The following is a 15,918-nucleotide window of genomic DNA, read 5'->3' as shown; positions in this document are numbered from 1 at the left end:
ATTCAGTTCTTCACAAAGAAATGCGTCTGTAATGAAGGGGCGGCGCGCATGCGCAGAGAAGCCAGTTTGTTGCAGAAGAGCGTGGCGCTGTTGCCCGTAACTAGGCAGCAGCGCATATCTGGCAACCCACAGTAGCGGCGGAGAGCAGCGGATTGCCGTCTGCCAGTGTAATATCAACATTGGAAAGGACGCAGTCAAAATACAGTGAGTAGAATATTGTTAAAATATTCTAATTCATCGGTATACTAAATAATGTATGACATTAAATAGCCGCTGTGGCGTGTTTTGTCTGTGTATTATGTGTTTATGGCAAGAGCGTGTCTGGTGTTGCTCATGTACGGCGGCGGGGCCTGCAGATCAACTGTCACAATAATAGACCGTTTGTTCAGCGGACTCACATGTATTACATAGCAATGCAGGCTCCGGTGTGGTTGTTCATAGAGCAAAACACAACATTTATGAGCACGTTTTTGGCGTAAAGACAAAAAGAGTCCTATCAGTGACAAGCAGAGCGCGTTAAATGGCCTGTGTGACTCCCATAATGTAAGATACTGTAGTTTAAAGACGTCGTTTGCAGTAAAGGATACATAACGATGGCACGAATGCATTTGTTTGTCATAAATACTAATGTTATAAGATAAAATATGATGAAATGACTTAGTAAAACGTGCGCAATTTATCCAACTGATGGTAAAACAAGCATTTCACCTGTCAATCACTTTTTTTATTTCTTAATACCCTTCTTCGTTTCTTTATTCAGGACCAGCATAATACATTTGCCTATATTTTAATATATAAAAAAACCTTTAGTAGAATGCCAGTAATAATTTCAACCAGTTTTTGTTTACTGATTACAAAAAAAGTCTTATACATTTACCTGTCATTAGTTTTTAATATAGCAACATTAATCAGAGACACAGAAATATCATACAATTATATATTTTTATATATTATACATTTTTTATATATTATTAGATTTTTTTATATATTCTATAAATTATAAAATGATCATTATACCTCTTAAACCACTTGTTCTCTGACTATAACTTAATATGTGATCCTGGACCACAAAATTAGTCAGGTATATTTGTAGCAATAGCCAACAATACATTGTATGGGTCAAAATGATCAATTTTTCTTTTATGCTACAAATCATTAGGATATTAAGTAAAGATCATGTTCTATGAGGATATTTTGTAAATTTCCTACCGGAAATATATCGAAACTTAATTTTTGTTTAGTAATATGCATTGCCAAAAACTTCATTTGGACAACTTTAAAGGTGATTTTCTCAATATTTTGATTTTTTTGCACCCTCAGATTCCAGATTTTCAAATAGTTGTATCTCAGGAAAAAATTTTGTCCTATCATAACAAACCATATATTAATGGAAAGCTTATTTATTTAACAGAAAGCTTATTTCAGATGATGTATTAATCTCAATTTAAAAAAAAAAGGCCCTTATGACTAGTTTTGTGGTCCATAAAGGTACAGTATATTAAAAAAAAAAAAAAAAACATTCTTCTTCTTCTTCTTCTTCTTCTTCTTCTTCTTCTTCTTATGTCCTGGCAGAAAGTTTTTTTCACTGTTTTCTGAAACATTTATAATCAGGTAATATCTTATCAATATCATAATGTAATATTTTAAAATATCATAATGATAAAATATCATAATTATATTTCATGTGTACTATCCATTATGGCACACACAAATTGTAAATGTAAAGTTGAATTCTAAAAGTGTGTACATTTTTTAACTTGCAACTACACCGGGGGGAAAAAACTGGACAAAGTGTGGTTATTTTGTCAACAACACCATATTTTCTGTCTGACAGTTAGTGCATGGAGTTGAAACCATTTCTGTTTTGCAGGTTATTTTGTCCCAGTATTTAAGAATTATAGCCTTACAAACTTCATGCAGTGAAATACACACATATTGTGTCTTTGTAGAAGACGTGGGTGTGTTTTACAGATGTAATTTCCATCACGCAGTCTGTTGGGTGCACCAGATGTGCGTGGTTAACAACATCTCTGAAACACTTTAATCTGGAAGGATTATCTTTGGAGGATTGAAACTTATACTTACTGTGATTACAATTTTACTCTGCAGTGATGTAGTGACATCTGAACAACGAAACTGAATAGCACTTCTGGCTAACCAAAAAGAAACATTAAATCCAGACTCAGTGATGCATATTTAAAGTATGCGTATGATACCATCTTTACCTGCAATCTTATTGTCAACATGAAATTGTATACATTATATACACTGACCAAAATTATAAACGCAACACTTTTGTTTTTGCCCCCATTTTTCATGAGCTGAACTCAAAGATCTAAGACTTTTTCTATGTACACAAAAGGTCTGTTTCCCTCAAATATTGTTCACCAATCTGTCTAAATCCGTGTTAGTAAGCACTTCTCCTTTGCCGAGATAATCCATCCACCTCACAGGTGTGGCATATCAAGATGCTGATTAGACAGCATGATTATTGCACAGGTGTGCCTTAGGCTGGCCACAGTAAAAGGCCACTCTAAAATGTGCAGTTTTATCACACAGCACAATGTCACAGATGTCATAAGTTTTGAGGGAGCGTGCAATTGGCATGCTGACTGCAGGAATGTCCACCAGAGCTGTTGCCCGTGAATTGAATGTTCATTTCTCTACCATAAGCCGTCTCCAAAGGTGTTTTGGAGAATTTGGCAGTACATCCAACCGGCCTCACAACCGCAGACCACGTGTAACCACACCAGCCCAGGACCTCCACATCCAGCATCTTCACCTCCAGGATCGTCTGAGACCAGCCACCCGGACAGCTGCTGCAACAATCGGTTTGCATAACCAAAGAATTTCTGCACAAACTGTCAGAAACCATCTCAGGGAAGCTCATCTGCATGCTTGTCGTCCTCATGGGGTCTCAACCTGACTGCAATTCGTTGTCGTCACCAACTTGAGTGGGCAAATGCTCACATTCAATGGCGTCTGGCACTTTGGAGAGGTGTTCTCTTCACGGATGAATCCCGGTTTTCACTGTACAGGGCAGACAGCGTGTATGGCGTCGTGTGGGTGAGCGGTTTGCTGATGTCAACATTGTGGATCGAGTGGCCCATGGTAGCGGTGGGGTTATGGCATGGACAGGCAGAATTGTACACAATTCCTGGAAGCTGAAAACATCCCAGTTCTTGCATGGCCAGCATACTCACAGGACATGTCACCCATTGAGCATGTTTGGGACACAGCCATTGAAGAAGAGTGGACCAACATTCCACAGGCTACAATCAACAACCTGATCAACTCTATGTGAAGGAGATGGGGTCACACCAGATACTGACTGGTTTTTGGACCTCCCCCGGAATACAGTAAAACTGCACATTTTAGAGTGGCCTTTTATTGTGGCCAGCCTAAGGCACACCTGTGCAATAATCATGCTGGCTAATCAGCATCTTGATATGCCACACCTGTGTGGTGGATGGATTATCTCAGCAAAGGAGAAGTGCTCACTAACTCAGATTTAGACAGATTGGTGAACAATATTTGAGAGAAATATATCTTTGAGTTCGGCTTATGAAAAATGGGGGCAAAAACAAAAGTGTTGCGTTTATAATTTTGGTCAGTGTATATACACACACACACAGTCAGAGATGCCGATATCAGAGTATTAAAATGAAGTGCAGTTAGATGCATAGTGACATTTTGCCTTTTTTTTGCTTTGTAGGACATGGCAGTGAATGTATACTCCACATCAGTAACAATTGAGAACCTGAGTCGACATGACATGTTGGCATGGGTGAATGATTCCCTTCAGCTCACCTACACCAAGATAGAACAATTATGCTCAGGTGGGTTGTACTGCCTTATTTCACAAAGTGTTTCTGTCTTTAATGTCATGAATGCATGCACTAGCACACTTCTATTCCTGCTCCACTGTATATTATATAACACTACTCTTAATTTCACAATAAAAGGCTTTTACTTTGCCTTTGATCATATATGCTCAATGTTTGTATCTCTTCCAGTGTAATCAGTCAAATTAAAGCATTACTTTGCACTCTTTATCACTCAGCGCTAACAAGGTCAACCAATCACATGCATATATGTTGATCAAAGATGTTTTTCTTTATTGTTTCCTGTCATGTAATGAATGTGCTCTATTAGCCAACATACTCTTCTGCTGTTTGTCTTCAGGGGCGGCTTATTGTCAGTTCATGGAGATGTTGTTCCCAGGCTGTATTCTTTTAAAGAAAGTGAAATTTCAAGCAAAGCTGGAACATGAGTTTATACACAACTTCAAAGTACTCCAGGCAGCTTTCAAGAGGATGAATGTCGATAAAGTTAGTTGGTCCTTTGGCGTATTTGCTTCTATGTACATCTCACAGTTTTATTGTACACTTATCATTAACTTTTACCTTTTTAACTTTAAAGGGGTAGTTCCCCCAAAAATGAAAATTCTGTCATTAATTACTGACCTTCATGTTGTTCCAAACCTGTAAGACCTTTGTTCATCTTCTAAACACAAATTAAGATATTTCTGATGAAATCCGAGATCTTTTTGACCCTGCATAGACAGCTACGCAACTGACACGTTTAAGGCCCAGAAAGGTAGTCAAGGTAGGACATCGTTAAAATAGTCCATGTGACATCAGAACGTTGTGGTACTCATAATAATGGCAGAGGACTGTGACACGGAAGATAGAAATTGTTGAATAAAGTTGTTATTTTTGTTTCTTTGAGCACAAAAATATTTTCATAGCTTCATAACATTATGGTTGAACCACTGATGTCACATGGACTTGGATGGATGTCAATGTTCTTACAACATTTCTAGCTCTGGGAACATTTCAGTTACACTGCTGTCTATGCAGTTTCAGAATGTTCTCGGATTTAATCAAAAATATCTTAATTTGTGTTCTGAAGATAAACGAAGGTCTTTTGAACCATAAAAAGACCTTTGTGTTTTGAACAACATGAGGGTGAGTAATTGATGTCAGAATTTTCATTTTTGGGTGAACTAACCCTTTAACTTTTAAACTTCTACTTTTACTTTTTACTCATTTAGAAAGTATAAATAAACACTTTCAGCTCATTTGTTGTTAACTACAATGACAGTTTTAATAAAAATTAAGAAATAATTTACTTAGAAGGTACTAAAATAAGAACAACAATAGAGAAATAAATTTATACAGTGCATTCTGTAAGATTGAAGAAAAAAGTTACTGCATTTTTGTTTGTAATTTTAAAATATAACATAACTTCTGCTCTGAACAAAAAAGCAATCTGTAGGTATGGAAAGTAAGTTATAGTATGTGATTAATTATTCATTAGGTTATACCAGTGTTTTTTTAACATTCAGCAATTAATATTTATTAACCATCCTTTTACCATAGTATGAAACTATTTAATATTCTTAAGTAAGGCATTCACCTTGTAAAATACATATAGTTGAGGTCAAAAGTTTACATTTACCTTGCAGAATCTGCAAAGTGTTAATTATTTTACCAAAATAAGAAAGATCATGCAAAATGCATATTATTTTGTATTTAGTACTGACCTAAATGAGATATTTCACATAAAAGTTGTTTACATATAGTCCACAACAGAAAGTAATAGCTGAATTTATAAAAATGACTTCATTCAAAAGTTTATATACACTTGATTCTTAATACTGTGTTCAGGGGCCAATGCGATTTCTACTGAGGGGAACGCGGTTGTGATTTCTACCAAGGGGGACCTAAATAAAAAATAACATGCATTTTGTATGATCTCTCTTATTTTGGTAAAATAATCAACATTTTAAAGATTCTGTAAGGTGTATGTAAACTTTTGACCTTAACTGTACAACTTTAATAAAAAAAGAGAACCAACTTTCATTAGTATCAAACATCAGGCCTAGATATTGCTCAACAGGTCATTGGTTGAATAGTTATGACTGTAAATGAGTTATAAAAGCTTGGCGTATAGGTTGATGTAGTATGTATTATATGTTTGTATATTTTTGTTTATCAAATGATCAGTCAGGGTGTTGATTTTTGGTATCGTTTGTCAGGTTATCGGAAAATATTATTTGAGACAAGTGAAGGTGTCTAATGTGTATTTTGTGTAAAATTTTTGATTTTGCTAATATATATATATATATATATTTATTTATTTATTTATTTTTTCTGAAGAAAGATAGACATGTATATATATATATTATTATTATTATTTTTTTTTTTTTGAAGAAAGATAGACATGTATAGTGATAAAAGCCAAAATATGAAATTTCATGGATGAATATTTACTGAGTAATCCACGATTGTGTAGAGGGGGATCAAAATGCCAATTTTCATCTGAGATTCGGAGCCAAATTACAGGAACTTGATGACAGCATCATAATGTTCTTTTTACACAGAGATTGAGAGCTCTGTCAGTAAAACAGGTAGACTTAGCAATCTTTGTTGCATTGTGTGCCAATATTGACCATTCAAAAATGGGGAAACAGCACTTTTCAAGTTCTTTCTACAAAGTTTTCAAATTCCAGTATCTCTGAAACCGAACCATACAGGGCCTTAAAAATAAACTTGCCAAAAGGAAAGTTTGTTAAGATCCAATATCTAAAAGGGCAATAGGATATCTTCACTACTTCTTGAGTTACAGGCATGCAAAGTTTGGAGAAAAAACTTGAAAAGTGCTTATACCCCATTTTTGATTTTACTAACAGACGTACCGATCTCTTTGTAAAAACAACATTATGATGCTGCCATTTTTACCTGTAATTTGGCTCTAAATCTCAGGTGAAAATTGCCATTTTGACCTCTGTCTACAAAATAGTGGATTTTTCAGTAAATATTCATCCATGACATTTAAAATTTTGGCTTTCATCACTTTACATGTGTATCTTTCTTAAAAAAAAAATGTTAACAAAATCAAAAATTTGAGCTGAATTTGGTTAATTTGACACAGAATGACCCTAATGTTCTTTGTCAAATATGCTTTTGTATTCTGAAAGGATTTTAGCATAAAATTACATCTCAAGATTACAGCTCAGTGTTATATTGTTCTAATGATTTGTTTTCCTTTTGTTATCCAGATAATTCCTGTGGAAAAATTAGTGAAAGGAAAATTCCAGGACAACTTTGAATTCGTCCAGTGGTTTAAAAAATTCTTTGATGCCAATTATGACGGAAAAGAGTATGATCCCGTTCAAGCTAGACAGGGCCAAGATGTGGCGCCTCCACCAAATCCAGGTGATCACTTTTCCCACAAACCCAAGAGAACTGGTCCCTCAGGTAACCTCGAGATTCTGCTGCCCCTTTGCTGCATTGATTGCTGAGCTTCTACTGATTGGCAGCGTGCTCTGCAAAGCAGCCAGCTGGTTGTGCACGGGCCTCAGAATGATTTACTCCATGCCCAAGCTTCCATTAATGAGAAAACAATTAATTCAGCATTAAAACAGCTCTGTGTTGCTCTGTTAGTGCTGTACTAACAAACAGTTTTCCAAAATCAGTTCCTCAGTGTTCTCTCATGCGCTGTCCTGAAGGGTCATTGCTTGCTTAGTGTCACTTTGGTCAGTCCTATTCATCCCTCAGTCCCTCCAAATTCTTTATTGGTCATTTTAAAGTTATAGTTACATGAAATGAGTAACAAAAAACATTACTTTTATTTTAACCCTCTATTGCATGCCTTAAACATGACAATTTTTTTGCATAATTTTTTTGTGGTAATGGAAAGATATAAATTAATAAAAATTAAACAAATATAATTTAAAAAAATAGGACAAAAACAAAAACGTTATCTTTAAAAACACTTTAATTATCTGTAAATTCTGAAAAAAAGGGTATTTAATAGTTAATAATTCAAAAATAAACTACTATTTAAAAGTTTGTGGTCAGTCCAAAAAAAATAATACTTGTATTTGTATATATATTTTTTTTTTTAATAAATATGAAATGTATAGCATATTAGAATGATTTCTGAAGGATCATGTTACACTAAAGACTGGAGTAATGATGCTGAAAATGTAGCTTTGCCATCACAGGAATACTTTTCATTTAAAAATATATTCAAATAGAACAAGTAGTAATAATATTTCAAAATATTGCTGTTTGATTGTATTTTTAAATTGTATTTTTAAAATATACACTACCAGTCAAATGTTTTGGAACAGTAAGATTTTTAATGTTTTTAAAATAATTTATTTGATCCAAAGTTCAACAAAACCAGTAATTTTGAAATATTTTTACTATTTAAAATAACTCTTTTCTTTTTGAATATATTTTAAATTACAGAAATGAATACTTTTATTAAGTGATGATAAAGACATTTATAATGTTCCAAAAGATTTCTATTTCAGATAAATGTTGTTCATCTGAACTTTCTAATCATCAAAGAAACCTGAAAAAAATTCTACTCAGCAGCAACATAATAAGAATAATACATTTTTGAGCAGCAAATCAGAATATTAGAATGATTTCTGAGGGATTACGTGAATGATGCTAAAAATTCAGCTTTGAAATCTCAGGAATAATTTACATTTCAAAATATATTCAAACAGAAAACAGTTATTTTTAAATAGTAAAAATATTTCAAAAATGTACTGTTTTTGCTGTACTTCGGATCAAATAAACACAGGCTTGGTTAGCAGAAGAGACTTCAAAAAAAAAAACATTAAAATTCTTACTGTTCAAAAACTTTTGACTGGTAGTGTATTAAAAAAATTATAATATTTTAAAAATATAGTTGAGAACAGCAGTGTATAAATCATTTATATGACTATCTCTTTTAAAAATGAATGTTATTTACTAGTAAATGTACTGTAAATCATTTTTATAGGTCAAAAGGTGCTTTTTTTTGACGCACAGCAATAATGTGTGTCGTTGACCAGAAAAAGATTTTAAAATCAGCACAAGGATGTAGTGGTACAAAAAAAAATCTATTTTCGTTTAAGTAATCCCTTTATTAGCAACCCTTTATTGACATATTTTGTAATTAAAAATGATGGAAAAAGGTTACCCTGAGGAAAAACTGTGCTATAGAGGGTTAACAGCCAAAAACTGGAAACACTGAGTCCCCAGAGAGGTACAAAAGTGGTGTCCTAATTTGCTGACAATTGACTGCTTTTGTGATCGTTGGGGTGGACTGGGAATGTGACCTCCATTTAGTTTGTAGTCACATCTCGTCACACTTCCCTGACTTTGGTTAAACCTGCCAGATATAAAGTGGATAACAGGCTTTTGAAACGTTTAATGTTTGATCTCACACACACACACAGGCTTAACCAAAGAATGGGGTAACAAGCAGCCCATGCTGTAGCTTGTTAAAGGCTGATCTCACTGAACCTCTTATTACATTTTAGTGAATCATTAGCTCTGTTCAAAAACCTGGTGAACTGCCACCTTAGACCACATTTGAAGAAACTGTTCACCCAGAATAAAAGATTGCCGAAAATGCACTCACCTTCAGGCCATCTAAGATGCAAATGAGTTTGTTTCTTCATCAGAACAGATTTGGAGAAATTTAACATTACATCACCAGTGAATGGGTGCCGTCAGAATGAGAGTCCAAACGTCTGATAAAAACATCACAGTAATCTAAAGCACAACTTGTGTGTTTTGTGAAGTGTCGTAGTAAACAAATTCATAATTAAAGATGTCAAATCGTTTACTTATGAGGGTCCATTTTGGCCCACTGTGGTATGGAACAGAGCTAAATGTGTTTAAAGCGGCTGATAGAAATGACAAAAACCTAAACTTGCATAAATCAGTTTGTACATTTACTGAACAGCTCCTGTTTATTGTAACTAAATGCTGAACATCTCCAATTTCAGGGCCTCAGAGAACATCTCCAACAGTACCTAAAAACATGCCCACGCCACAAAGGGTGACCACCACCATTAGGAAGAACCCCACACATGCCCGAAATGGGGGAAGTGATGCTGAAATCACGGAGCTTAATCAACAGGTAGAGTCCCCGGGAGGGTAAGGAAGACTTACTCTACCTTAGAATACTTTGTTTTGGAGATTGTAGAAATTGAATAGAAAGAAAGTGTAGGTAGATTTTGCATTTGTCATTTTGATCTTTCTTTTTTCCCATTTCCTTCAGACAATTCCTGATCTTGTATCCCACCTATTCAGATAATTGCATTTTATTTTAATATTCTTCTAAGTCTGGGTATAGATTGTCTTATCATAATAAGCATATTGACTTTTCCCATTAAAGAATGGTCATGTTCTCATAAGTAGTGTCTAACATGTTGCACCTTGTCGTTTGCTTTGTTTTTTAAAGTTGATGGAGCTGAAGTTAACCGTAGATGGTCTGGAGAAGGAGAGAGATTTCTACTTCAGCAAACTTCGAGACATTGAACTGATCTGTCAAGAACATGAGAGTGAAAACAACCCCATTATCAGTAGGATAATTGACATTCTGTATGCCACAGAGGTACTGCCATTTACTGCCATGTTTTATGTCTTTTTTGCAAATGATTTGACTGATATATCTTTCAGGTTGATTCAAAATTGCGATATCAACATCAGTTTGTATGAGCTGTTGACTAAATCCAAGCTGGTGATGTGGATTTGCTACATTAAAGGAAAAGTTCACTTCCTGAATGAAAACTTCCTGATAATTTACTCAGCCCATGTCATCCAAGATGTTCATGTCTTTATTTCTTCAGTCAAAAAGGAAAACATTCCAGGATTTTCTCCATATAGTGGACTTCAATGGTGGCCAATAGGTTGAAGGTCCAAATTGCTGTTTCAGTGCAGATCCAAAGGGCTCTACACGATCCCAGCCAAAGAATAAGGGCCTTATCTAGCAAAACGATCCATAATTTTCTAAGAAAAATACAAATTTATATACTTTTTAACTACAAATGCTTGTCTTGCAGTAGCTCGACCTCACGCATTACATAAGGTGCGTTTCCATTACAGATTTGCACTTTTGTTGTCTATATTTTGTAAATGCTGATAAAAAAGCTATTGCAAAATGACAACGTTTCCATTAACCAATGTTATGTGACTAAAGCGTAATTTCTTCGTCTTGCGAGAAGTCATTACGATTGATGTTGGTAGGTTTATGTACATCGCAGCCACCGCACTAGTCATTATTTTTAATGGAAGGAGACATAGACTTGTTTCTTTAGCAAAGCAGAGAGCTGCTTCTAGGGTGCTTCTGAAACGTGGTATAAACACAAGAGTGTTTACAGAGTGGCTGCGTCGGAGTCGTAATGCCCTCAGATGTGTGGACTTCAATGGTGGCCAGTGTGTTGAAGGTCTAAATTACAGTTTCAATACAGCATCAAAAAGCTCTACACAATCCCAAGTTGAGGGATAATGGTCTTATCTAGAGAAACAATTTGTAATTTTCTAAAAAAAATACAAATTTATATACTTTTAAAACAAATGCTTGCCTTGCACTAGCTTGACCTCACACATTACAGAAGGTGCGTTTCCATTACAGAGTTGGCAAAAATGTTGATAAAAAACTATCGCAAAATGATGCCGTTTTCATTAACCGATGTTAATGTAAACAAGGGATTATTTAAGCATTAATGGAAAGGAAAGCCTCTTATACTTGTGAGTGGCCACGTATGAGGTGTTTCTTGGAGGTTATAGTACATTGAAGAATAATCATGTGACTTTTATGTACGCCAATAGTGAGCTGTAAATGCGAAGAAACTCATTGCAGTTTTGCTAAATATTCTTCTTTCGAATTGCCTCAAAAACCTCATACCTCATGCAAGCGTAAAAACATTTTTGCGATATATGGGAGTTGAAAACCTACATGGTCCCATTCAGTGTATTTTCAATTTGCAGGGTAATTTGAAAGGTAATGAAAACGCAGCTTTAATCACGCACATGTGATGTATGCAGAAGTACCGACCCAGTGTTTACAAAGCAAATGTGCAAAGAAAGTCAAACGTCCTTTACGAAAATAAGTAAAACAACAATGTTGGATGATTTTGAAGTTGGAGGAGAAAAAGAGTTTTTTGCCCTAACCTACCTTTTTGAACCGAAATACACAGACGAAGAACTAACCGCATGTAACTTTTCGAACATGATTATGCAATACATGAAGACACGCATACACAGTGCAGAGCTAGTGCAAGATGAGCATTTGTGGTTAAAAAGTATCTAAATTTCTCTTTTTTAAGAAAATAACCTTTTTACGCTGCATTGAAACTGCAGTTTGGATCTTCAACCCGCCGATCCCCATTGACATCCACTATATGGAGAAAAATCCAGGAATGTTTTCCTCAAAAACCTGCATTTCTTTTTGACTAAAGAAAGAAAGACATGAACATCTTGGATGACAAGGTTGGTTTCCTTTAACCAACAGAAACTTGCTTGGTTTGAATGTGAGTTGTGCTTCATATGTCGCAACCCTGCTGACAATAGACAATTGATCATTTTTGCCTGTGAATTTTTCCAAATGTGGCCACACCTGCATGTTTTAGAGCCGGACATGGAAACTTCTGAGTTGAAATTTCCCATTTCTGACCTTAGTTTGTTCCAGCTAAAGGATTAGTTCACTCCTGAATGAAATTTCCTGATAATTTACTCACCCCATGTCATCCAAGATGTTCATGTCTTTCTTTCTTCACTCAAAAAGAAATTTAGGTTTTTGAGGAAAACATTTCAGCACTTTTCTCCATATTGTGGACTTCAGTGGGGATCAACGGGTTGAAAGTCCAAATTGCAGTTTCAATGCAGCTTCAAAAGGCTCTACATGATCCCAGCCAAGGAATAAGGGTCTTACCTAGCGAAACGATCAGTCATTTTCTAAAAAAATTAAAATTTGTATACTTTTTAACCACAAATGCTCACCTTGCATTAGCTCTGTGATGCGCATCTACGACTTTATGCATTACGTTAGCAGGTTGGAAAGGTCACGCGTACTTAGTTCTTCGTCCGTGCACTTTAAAATCATCCAACAACATTGCTTTATCTTTTTTTGTAAAGGGCGTTTGACTTTCTTCGCACTTCCGCCTACGTTACTAATGACCTTTTCAATGTGATGTGTGAAGTCAAGCTAATGCAAGACGAGCATCTGTGGTTAAAAAGTATATACATTTTAATTTTTTTTAGAAAATGACAGATTGTTTTGCTTAGATAAGACCCTTATTCCTCAGCTGGGATCGTGTAGAGCCCTTTGAAGCTGCATTGAAACTGCAATTTGGACCTTCAACCCATCGGCTCACATTGAAGTCCACTATATGGAGAAAAATCCAGGGATGTTTTCCTCATAAACCTTAATTTCTTTTCAGCTAAATACAGAAAGAAAGACATGAACATCTTGGACATTTTAATTATGTAGTAAAAAGTGCTTTAAAATCATTGAAATATACAAAATGTTACTTATTTTTATACCATGCAGAGTTGAAATACCATGATCATTCTAAAAAAAACTAATTTTTCATACAGGATGGCTTTGCACCACCAGAAGATGATGAGATAGATGAGCAGGCCCACTTGGACCAGGACGAATACTGAGCATCCTCCTCTTCAACATCGCCGTGACCCTACACCATTTCCTCTCCCCACCACTTTGAATGACTCCACACTATCGCACGCTGTTAATATCCTCTCAGTTTCCTACAAATCATGGGCTCACCATATATATCTCTTTGTCCTCCAGCGCTGGTTTAAACACTACATACACATCAACAAACACTTGCCGTCCTCATCCAGACAGTAGCGCAAACAACAACACATCCTAGCCCTCACAGCATGTTTTACATATCGACATAGAGAATGAACAAAAGAAAAAGGCATCATAGATTGTGGGTAGCACAACGGACTGAAAAAAATGTAAATATTGTGATGGGAAAGACGTTTTTAAAGAAAAAAAGATGAAAATGAAGAAAAATGTCGCTTGGAATGCAGTTATTCGTCGTGAGATTTTCATACACATTTTCTTTATGGTCTGTCTCGGCTTCATTCAGTATGAAATGATCAGTATCACGCCATCCATCTGTGTCTCCAGCTTCAGTCTGCCTCTCTCACTGACTGTACACTTTTAAAGGGATAGCTCACACAGAAATGACTATTCTGTTAGCAATTTCTCACCCTCATGTCGTTCCAAATCTGTATGACTTTCTTCTGTGGAACAAATAATAATAAAGTTGCCCTTCTCCATACAAACAGAGTGAATAGGGAAGCTTTCAGACTTCAAAAAAAGACACAAATGCACCACAAAAGTGAGTTAATTTCACACAAGGTTATTGTATGGCTTCAGAAGACTTTTTAAATGATGCTTTTGTATCCATTTTGAAGCGTGAAAGCATTAGTCACCATTCATTTGTACAACCAAAACATGGTATTGGAATGACATGAAGAGTAAATAATTTTTTAGGTGAATCATCCCTTTAAATGACTAAAACAGCAGACAATATCAGGAAGAATCACTGTAATATCCAACAAAGAATCTTTTGTATCTGCGAAGATGTTGATGTCAAGTTTGTCAGTGATATGATGGAAATAAACGCTGAGCTGTAGAGAGGACTTTTATACTTTTAAATCTGGATGAGCCAGTGACAGGGTAAATAAAATAAAAAATGACATGAAAATATGTCAGCGAGGCTTTAAAAATGTGTGAGACAACAGTAACTTATGGCACAGGTTGTTTTGCTTATACCCAGGGAGCATGTGAATGTTATACATTGACAACTGATGAGTGATTGTTTGAAAATCATATTTTTTTCTGTTGTGCTTGATTGTGACATTATTCTGACACCTCATAGAAACTCACCAAATGGATGGAAAGTTGAATTACCGTCATATTCAACTAGTGTTCACGACACCATTGAGCATGAGGGACAGTACTCATTGTTACTGTGTACTTTTTATTTTAGTGGCAATCAAATATGTGATACTACTGATCAGATGATGTCATGTCGAATTGAACTGACGTTTGCTGCTAGTGTTGCTGCATTTACGTGTTTTGATTTGTATTTATTTCGCTCAGCTATTGAATAGCATATGGGCTGTGCATTAACTGTAAATCATACCAGATTTGTAAAAGGCCTGTATCAAATTAAACAGAGATGCTAGATGTCATTGGTTTGAATCTACTTCTCTCTGTGTTTGAGAACCTGAGGCATCTTGTGTTGTCTCAGTATGGCCATAATTGTGTTTGCATAAATTGTTTTGAGTAAATAAACATTCGTGAAAATGGATTTTGTCCATGCATTGCATAAAACTGCATATTAAAGGGTTAGTATAATGTTGTGGCATTCAAAAATGCTCATAATTTCATTTGAATAATGTGTCCATGTAATCAGTCTATGAAAAATACATGGGCATTTCTTCTTGAGATTCAACCTACAATTTTTCTAATATTACCATTTGATTTTAGAGAGCTCTAGGGAGATGCCCTCAAACTTTAGGACATCTGTTGGTGGAAAACCAAGAAACTGCTGATCAGCAATAATACAGTACAAAGCAAGAGTACAACAGACCATTGACCTGCAATGGCACTTACCACCTGTTGCCTTCAATTCTACAGTCAAACAACCTAAAAACCTGATCGGAGGAACCAGGAGGTCACGCACATGAAAGCAGAATAGCTGTGCAAAACTAGAAACTCCAGAGGTCACTGACCTCACAGGTGATAAACGCTCCCCAAAACATATGGTTGACACCTGTCTGATGTGAACAAACCTGTATGGCTGTCCTAAATAGTGATTCTTCAGTGAGGAACCGAATCCATGTTTTGAAAGCAACGTTAAAGTTAATGAATGATTCATGTCCGCTTCCATACTCTGGCATCACTGAAAAGTAGACAATGGGAGTCCAGTGTGGGCTAAACATCTGTTGTGTACAAACATCTGTAAGATGTCAGTTTTACATACATTCTAAATTATAAACATCTTAAAGACATCTAATAGACGTCTATTTGACATCTGATTGGAAACTTCTTAAAGAAATTACAGATGAGCAAATG

At 35.4% G+C, this 15,918-nt stretch overlaps 1 protein-coding gene across 2 annotated transcripts; it reads left to right on the top strand.

The window, feature by feature from the left end:
* The first annotated feature begins 76 nt into the window (after window positions 1-76).
* On the top strand, window positions 77-15,151 carry mapre3a (microtubule-associated protein, RP/EB family, member 3a). Of its 2 annotated transcripts, none has more exons than XM_051133966.1 (7): window positions 77-204; window positions 3,716-3,839; window positions 4,186-4,331; window positions 7,067-7,223; window positions 9,803-9,936; window positions 10,261-10,413; window positions 13,398-15,151. In XM_051133966.1, the coding sequence occupies exons 2-7, from the start codon at window positions 3,719-3,721 to the stop codon at window positions 13,464-13,466; spliced, it is 780 nt and encodes a 259-aa protein (XP_050989923.1). In that variant the 5' UTR covers window positions 77-204; window positions 3,716-3,718; the 3' UTR covers window positions 13,467-15,151. The 2 variants fall into 2 exon arrangements, with proteins under 2 accessions (XP_050989923.1, XP_050989922.1); XM_051133965.1 differs by having other exon boundaries at window positions 7,067-7,265.
* The last annotated feature ends 767 nt before the right edge of the window (window positions 15,152-15,918 follow it).

This window comes from Labeo rohita, chromosome 17, assembly GCF_022985175.1.
Source record: "Labeo rohita strain BAU-BD-2019 chromosome 17, IGBB_LRoh.1.0, whole genome shotgun sequence".
Taxonomy (NCBI): Eukaryota; Metazoa; Chordata; class Actinopteri; order Cypriniformes; family Cyprinidae; genus Labeo; species Labeo rohita.
The sequence above is the reverse complement of the archived record's forward strand: the minus strand, read 5'-3'. Positions and strand labels throughout refer to the sequence as shown.